This window comes from Solanum verrucosum, unplaced genomic scaffold (assembly GCF_900185275.1).
Source record: "Solanum verrucosum unplaced genomic scaffold, falcon-dt-bn FXZP01000051.1, whole genome shotgun sequence".
Classification (NCBI taxonomy): Eukaryota; Viridiplantae; Streptophyta; class Magnoliopsida; order Solanales; family Solanaceae; genus Solanum; species Solanum verrucosum.
The window spans coordinates 1980611-1989062 of NW_026020110.1; the positions used below are offsets into that span (position 1 = coordinate 1980611).

Below are 8452 nucleotides of genomic sequence, written 5' to 3' on the forward strand. Positions count from 1 at the left end.
TAAATGCGTATTAAAATTCCAAGATGACTTATACAATCATAAGTTTTTAATAAAAACAGATGCGCAGTCGGTAAAATATATGTTTGATAAAGATTTCAAACATGATGCATCAAAACTGATATTCACCAGGTGGCAGGCACAGTTAGGCCCATTTGATTTCGAAATACATTATAAAAAGGGAAGTGATAACTCTCTTCCAGATTTCTTATCAAGAGAATATCTATCTTCATAACAATGAGTTTTCTATCTCTTTCTTTACCGATAAAACTTTAGTTACAATATGAAAAGTAGTTCCGCTCAACCGCGATGTACAAGAACTCATTATATGGAAAATCATCGATCATATGGTGATGGATATCTTCAGTATTCATAATATTGAAGAAGTCATTGATTTTGACGACAAGAATTGTTATTATCAGAATTCTTATGATCCTCTTGATTATTAAAACAAAATGTTTTGTTTGTAGGATGGACCCTCCTTGGGTAACCAAGGGTCGAGGCAAGGGAAATAACCCATGCGGAAGGGGAAGATCATTCCCCGGATCATCTTCAGGATTGTCGTACGGATCCTCGTTGCACTCCCCGATTTTACAATGAGGAGGCATGAGCTTGATAAGCTCGAAAATATCTCAGAATATATCATCATCATCCGTACACTTGGAAGATATTCCGGAAAGTAGGCCATTATACACGGCGCTACGGGCATATTTATTGCAGAAGCAAAGTGATACTTTTGCCTCTATCGCTAAAGACGATGCTGATGATATCAAATCGTACGAACATGTAGCAAAAAAAGAAATGATATTTCTTTTAGAGAACTCTGAAATCCAGAGAAAAGACGAACCCTGGAGGATATTCCAGCTCTATTTGATTAACGAATTATATTTCCCGGGTGAGTCATACAAAAGTTGCTCTTATTATGAGACCATTTTTTGGGTTTTCAATAGTGTTTGAAGAACTAGCCTTGTTTAACTGTGAACTTAATAATTTTTTCACGCAAATTATTATCGGTAACTTCTTTCAGAAGTTCTAGCACGTTATCAGAAGTAATAGTATGAATGTTCATATCTTCAAATTAAGAATGTAATTTATAAAATTCATTATTTTCACAATAACAGATATCACCATGGCACTTGCAAGCATCTATAGTAGTTGGCTGGTTATTATCAGAGGACTCAAGTTGATCAACCTCATTTCCTCAACCTGATTCAGAATCGTAATCGGACTTAGAACCAGAGGTGTATAAGAAACTAAAGATCTTATCGTGAAACTCTTCATCTAGTTCTAAAGTTTTTAGTTTTTCAAGCTTACAATTGAGTACTATATGTCCAAACTTGCCACACTTGTAGCACTTGATCTTAGCAAGTTCTCGCCTAGACCTGTTCTTGGTAAATCTATTAGATTTACGATAAGCTTTTCGCTCTTGCCGTTCCTCCCTAGATCTTCGTCTAGACCTTATTTTCCTAAAAGGTTTATCAGGATTGGATTCTTTATTTTGCTTCGTCTGGCTATTAGCAGAAGTATTGGGTAATCCAAACTGGACACAAAAGTCTCCCAACTGAGATCTTTCTCGAAGCTTATCTATCTTAAGTTGCCTAGAAAGCTTTAATTTATTGCACAAGTTTATACTTTCCTAGGTACAAACTCCTATCAACTTGCCATAAGTATAAGTGTTGTAAGGAATTTCACCTTGAGGATTCCTTAGAGTTTTTCTAACTCTTTCAGCAAATAAAGAGGGCAATCCATCTATAAACTTAAGCTTTCTAATGCTCAAGACCATTTTTGGGTAGCTCCATTACCCGACTCATATAAGTATCTTTATACCATCGAAATTCTCCTAAATGCCTACAATGTATACCGTTTAACAGGGTATGAACAGTCTCATATTTATTGGTAAATCTACCATTGAAATGTTCTAAGATAGTTAAAACTAGGGTATAAACAATATCTTCCCTTTTTCTGACTAGAGCCATGCCCAAGTTATCAACACTTTCATTGTCTGCGATAGCATTTACCACAACAACTTTTTCCTCAAAGCTTATATAGTTATCCCAATAACCTCGGAGTTGGCCAGTAAAACCTGCAATTATCATTTTGCAAATATTTCTATCTGTATTTTTTACATTCTTACAGATAGTAGCATACATCAACATACGATGGACAAGAATAGTCAACTGTCTATCAGTTAACCCATCAAGATTCCATTCATATATTTCAGACCCACTGTAAGAGGTATTGGTCTGATTCCAGTCTCGTTCCTCTATTAGCACATCTTGAGGAGTTGGCCTGGAATAATAATAAGTTTGCATGTTGGTTTATGAGCAAACTGAGTATTACCATTATTTTTTTTTGGATAACCACGAAGTTTATTAAACTCTAATGCGACATGCTCTTTAAAATCAAAAGCTTGTTCCATTTCATCAGCAAAATTTTCTGACAAATCCATAGATTTAGCACTAAACTCAAAAAACTTTTTATTAAGAAGTTCTTCTAAATCAAATAGAGGTTTAAAAACAAAATCCTATATCTCAGTGGGTCGTTGCACATGAGTAGAAAGTTCTTAGTGCTGTTTTGACGTAGAAGCTTTTTCAAAAGGTTTTAAATCCATTTTAATCTGAATTATCAAAGCAGTTAGTTCATCTAACTTTTTATCAAGAGAACTTATATGTTCGCCCAAAACTTCAACATAAAGTCCCCAATAATTATTTTGAGAAATCAAATTATTAATTTCATTGATGTTGACTGCCGCAACATCTTCTTCAACAAATTTTTGAAAGGTAGTAAAAGTAATACCAGTATTATTTGGTAATATAAAAGATGTCTGAGGTGGATAAATAGCTTTGATAATATTACCTTATTCATCTTTATATGATCGTTCTAGGATGTTAATGAATAAAGGTAAATAGGTGGTTATAAACCAAGGTACAAAGAACATAATATGATTATGTAAAGCACAAGTTTCATAAAATTCTTGAGAAATATTATTTAGGTCATCAGCACTATAAGTGTCAAAAAACCAAGTTTTAAACCGATTCCATTTATCACTAGAAAATTCATTTTGAACATACTTCCTTGCCAGAGAACCTAGACTAAAATCTATCTGGTGTACGTCTATCATTAAGTATCATTAGGATTACAATCCATTTCGGATGCAGAAGGGATATCCTTATCAGAAATATCAAAAGATTTATCATTAGCTCGCACAATATTCAAGCGAGGATCAATTTTAATTTTATTTTTATCAACAGATATAATAGAAGATATGGTATGCAAAGAAGCAACACGATTACGAGCTGGACCATATAACAGTTCAACCGGTGAAATATGCTGGATAGCAAGCAATCTTTTATCAGAAAATGAATGTCTATTATAAGGAACACTCTTTTCATTAAACTAAATACAAATTTTTCCATCAGAATTTTGAGTAATATGAGAATATTCTGAATTAGTGACAACATCGGTCATCTGTTCATGAGATATAATAGAATCTAAAGTCCAAGTAGTTGGAAAATTAATTTCTTCCCATTTGATAGGTCTTCTAGTAGTGACCTTAGATTTAGTGAAATTTGTTTCAACTAAAATAGTTTGATCCGATGTATCATATAACTTACATCTTGGATTCAACGTAGCAAGTAGTTTATAATAGATCCGATAAGATAAACAAATCAATTCAGATCTAGGAACATAATTATAACCATGCGTTTTAACATTTAAAGTCAAAGCATATAAAATGTTAGAATCAGTCAAAGATAACTGCAAATTGGGCTGAGTATTAAAATATACTGGGCCATAAGCTACAGTGGATTCAATCGAACCCATCAAAGATTGTCGAAAATTCAAATTTCTATCATCATGAAGAGCAGCTAAAAATGTCTCAGGTAACCCTTTAAGAGTTAAAAGCTTAAAAGCGATTTGAACCATGCCAACATGCAAGAACTTATATTGCGATTTATATAAATCAATATCATACTTATTTAATAAACGGATGGTTTGTTCAGACGAGTTTAAAACTAGATTATTTAGTAGTTTTTATAAGTTGTTTATTAGAGATTTTATCAAACCAACCATAATCATAAATGATTTTTATATCAATTTTTGGAATAGTCCATTTGTTTAACAAATCAAGGTTTTGAGGTATATCTACCTCTTTCAATCGAGTACTTTTAGTACTTGTATCTCCTAGATCCATGATCTAGAGAATATATCTATGCCGAAATACTTCACATCAATCTCATATTTACCATGAAAGTTCTTAGGCTCTGATACCAACAAAACAGGATCTCAGAAGACGGGCAGTAGTCCGCACGGTCATCTTCAATCTAGCTTGTTAACATCTGAATTCAAGGAATAAATCCATATCAAAATATATACAAATTTTTATATAGTTTGATGACTGTATGGAAGGATCTGATCCTTTTACCCAAGCAAAGGGTCTGTCGAGATTCAAATACGTATTGTTAGTGAGCCCATGTATCTAGCAGTTCTAACCTGGTATAAGGCGCCATTTTAACTCCTTATCAGGTTGAGACCACGACTTGCTAGACGGAGTCACTAAGACAAAGGCCACTAACTTGTTGTATTGAATCTGACTGTGCCACCATCTCGGAACCAATTCAACAAACCATATATAAATTTATTTATATTTAGATAAATTCTAGATCTTTCATGGTAGATATAAAATTGAAGTTATTTAACCGACATAGAGATGAATCTTTTGATCGCACATAGTCACGACTCTAGATCGGAGAAAGATAAAAGATAACAGAAGGAAGAATTAAAATACCTTGTAACTATGGCCAACACCAGGGCCTATAAGAGAACTATCCATAATTTATTTACTTCCGGCTGAACTCCGGTAGACTGAACACTTTACAAACTAAGAAAGATTTACAGTAGAGAGAGAAAGTAGAGAGAGCTATGTGGTTTTTTATAACCTGCATATAAAGAAATGAAAGACAAACTTATTTATAGAAAATTAAAAAGACATAAGGTATCTTTGTACAGTAATAATGGGTTCCATCTGTCCCCTAAACAGTGTATTTATTGTTGATCAACAGTGTATCTATTGTTGATGTTGTATTGGAGCTGTAGAGAGGTTGATCCCTATTTTTCTTTTCCTTTTATTTTTCGAAGGAAATCTTCCGCCTTCTTCAGAGCATCTTCTGATACAGTTGCTTCAACAGGTTGAGCTTCTTGGATCTCATCTATAGCGTCTTCGCTGGTCTCACTTCTATGTTTGATTTCTCATATTGAGTGATGTTCAGAAGCAGACTTCTCTTGACTTTTTCCAAGTAGTTATTTATCATAGCTTCTTTATCTCCATCTTGAACAGAGATTTTTCTGGCAATGTGCCTGACCGAGCTATCAACAACTATTCCCTTTTGGGGAGAAATACCATACTCCTGAATTATTTTCGACATAAAATTCAGCAATTCTTGTCTATATAACGTTTTAGTCTTGGAATATTTTTTCATTAATTTGTCCCAGATATTGTTATAAAAGGTCATGTATAAGCAGGGAATTTGTTCCTCAGTGAATCCCACTTCTCGGGTCCATTTATGAATCCAAGGGACATAAAATTCGATGAAGAAATAAATCTGGTCTATTTTGTCCAGATAACAAATATGATTTGTGTTGTATAACTCGTTAAGATCTGGGGAAACTTTAATTCATTCTTTGTATAACTTTAGAAATGGATCCGATAATATTTTTATAGTCGGACCATGGTATGACCACCAGTTTAAAAACCAATTAGGAATTAGTCTTGCAAATATCTTTGCACAAATTTTAATAAACCAAGTATGCTTATGTCTCTCATTATTATAGTAGAGAACTTTATGAAAAGCATTAATATAGTCCCAATAGGTGAAATTCATAGGGGCTTTATTTAGGCTGATATGCCTTTCTTTCATTGTGGACATACCCCAATTTTCAATAGAAATAATCTGTTTAACAATCATCTTGGAGAAGTTATAAACATTCTCGATGGTGTTATATCCTGAGAAGTGCTGAAATTCAACACTACCAGTATTTATCAAAATGGTCTCTAATAAGATCGGATTTTGTATGACTCACCCAAGAAATATAATCCATTAATCAAGTATCGCTGGAATATCTTCCAGGGTTCTTCTTTTCTCTGGATTTCATAATTTTCTAAAAGAAATACCATTTCTTTCTTTGATACCTTTTCAAAAGATTAATATCATCAATTTCTTTTTTAGCTCTAGAGGCAAAAGTATCACTTTGCTTCTGAGACAAATATTCCCGTAGTAGAGCGTATAACGGGTTATTTTCTGGAGTATCTTCCAGATGTACTGAGAAGACGCCGTACTTTGAGAGTTTTTGGAGTTTAAGTTTATCAAACTCATTCCTCCTCTTTGTAGAATTGGGGAGTTAGAAGAGGATCCGTATGACGATCCTGAGGATGATCCTGGGGATGATCTTCCCCTTCCTCGTGGGTTATTGCCCCTACCTCAACCCTTGGTTACCTAAGGAGAGTCCATCCTGCATATAAAACACTTTGTTTTATTCGAATACCTCATAATATAAATCATAGTAATAACGATAATAATCGTCAAAAGCAATGATTTCTTCGATATTATGAATAGAGAAGATGTCCATCACCATATGATCTATAATTTTCCACAGGATAATTTCTTGTACGTCTGGATTGAGAGGAATCACTTTCAGTATAGTAACTTAAGTTTTATCAATAAAGAAGGGAGACAGAAAACTCATTGTGAAGATAGATATTTTCTAGATAAGAAATATGGAAGAGAGTTATCACTTCCCTTTTTATAATGAATTTCAAAATCAAAAGAAGCTAATTGGGCTTGCCACCTAGCAAAAATCAATTTTGATGCATCATGTTTAAAATTCTTATCAAACATATATTTCACAAATTGTGCATCGATTTTTATTAAAAACTTTTGATTATATAAATCATCTTGAAATTTTAATACGCATTTAACGATGGTAAACATTTCGTGAGCCACCGTAGCATATTTCTTCTGGGCATCGCTCCATTTTCCAGAATGAAATCTAATCAGGTATTCATTTTTGTCATGGGGATTGATTTGTTTTAATATTCCACCATAACCAATATTCGGCGCATCTGTCTCAATAATCTTTTGCCAAGCAGGGTTGGGAAGAGTTAAACAAGGTAAAGATTGAACACGAAGTTTAATATTCTTTATTAGAGTGGTGTGACTATCAGTCCAAGGTGATTTATGATCCTTTTGTAGCCTGTCATATAATGGAGCCAAATCTCGAGATAAGTTTTTGTAAAATGGAGATATATAATTCAAACTTCCCAAAAATCTTTGCAATTGAGTCCTGTCAGTAATAACGTCAGAAAACTTTGAAGCAAAGTCAAAGTCAATCGATTGTTGAATTGGCGTAACCTTCCCTTGACAAATAAGATGTCCTAAAAATCTTACATTAGTTTGAAATAAACTCATCTTTGGTTTAGAAATCACCAAACCATTTTGTATAACAATTTTCTTGAAAATGTCTAAATGCTTGATATGTATTTCAAGAGTCTTTGAGTAAACCAAAATGTTATCAATATATACAATGATGAAATCTAAATAGGGGTTGAAAATATCATTCATAATTTTCTGAAATTCAGAAGGAGCATTTTTCAAACCAAATGGCATCACATTCCACTCGTATTGTCCAAAAGGGACATTAAAAGTTGTTCTATAAGAATGCTCTTTAAATATTTGGATCTGCCAATATCCTGATTTTAAATCAAATTTTGAAAATATATTGGCATCGTATAACCTAGACAATAAATCTCTTTTATTTGGAATAAGATACCTAATCCATTTTAAATTCTTGTTCAAAGGTTTATAATTTATAACCAACCTGTGGACACCTCGTTCTCTTTCAGCAGCATTGTTAACATAAAATGCAGTGCAAGACCAAGGTGATTTCGAAGGTTTTATCAAACCCTTTTGTAACAAGTTATCAATTTCCCTTTTGTAGAATTCTACCAATTCGGCATTCATCTGACAAGGACGTGATTTAGTAGGAATATCATCCTCTGAGAAATTGTCTTCATATGGAAGAGTAACAATATGTTTTTTTCGATTCCAAAAAGCACTAGGATGATTAGCACAAATATCAATGACAATTTGTTCAGACATCAATTTAACTTTTTTCTTGTACTTTGGTGGATTTCAAAGTATCAAATATATTCATACTAAACATTTCAAGTTGCAAAGAATCAACATGCTTTTGCTTCATATCAATTAAAGCATTAATATCACGAGATATCGGGTAAGTGATAAAAGTATAACTAATATTCCGGTCTTTATAAGTAGTAGAAAAACCTTTATCATTTATGCTAGTAAACGGATAAATAGCATTTATAAAAGGTGTTCCAAGTATAATTGGAGGGTATAACTGATTTTAACCAAGAAAAAGAAATGTGGAATGCAAACTTTAT

General features: G+C 33.0%; 1 protein-coding gene across 1 annotated transcript; it reads right to left on the bottom strand.

Moving 5' to 3' along the window:
• Positions 1-1198: 1198 nt before the first annotated feature.
• Positions 1199-2446, bottom strand: LOC125825366 (uncharacterized). Its single transcript, XM_049504707.1, has 5 exons — positions 2328-2446; positions 2132-2286; positions 1965-2080; positions 1825-1845; positions 1199-1603 (listed from the first exon to the last, which is right to left on the bottom strand). The coding sequence occupies exons 1-5, from the start codon at positions 2444-2446 to the stop codon at positions 1199-1201; spliced, it is 816 nt and encodes a 271-aa protein (XP_049360664.1).
• Between the last annotated feature and the right edge of the window lie 6006 nt (positions 2447-8452).

Coding starts and splice junctions, on each gene's coding strand:
- LOC125825366 (XM_049504707.1), bottom strand. CDS start 2,446: ATGGATTTGTCAGAAAATTTTGCTGATGAAATGGAACAAGCTTTTGAT. Junction 2,287..2,327: donor AAAAATAATGGTAATACTCA/GTTTGCTCATAA, acceptor TTATTATTCCAG/GCCAACTCCTCAAGATGTGC. Junction 1,846..1,964: donor ATAACTTGGGCATGGCTCTA/GTCAGAAAAAGG, acceptor TATACATTGTAG/GCATTTAGGAGAATTTCGAT.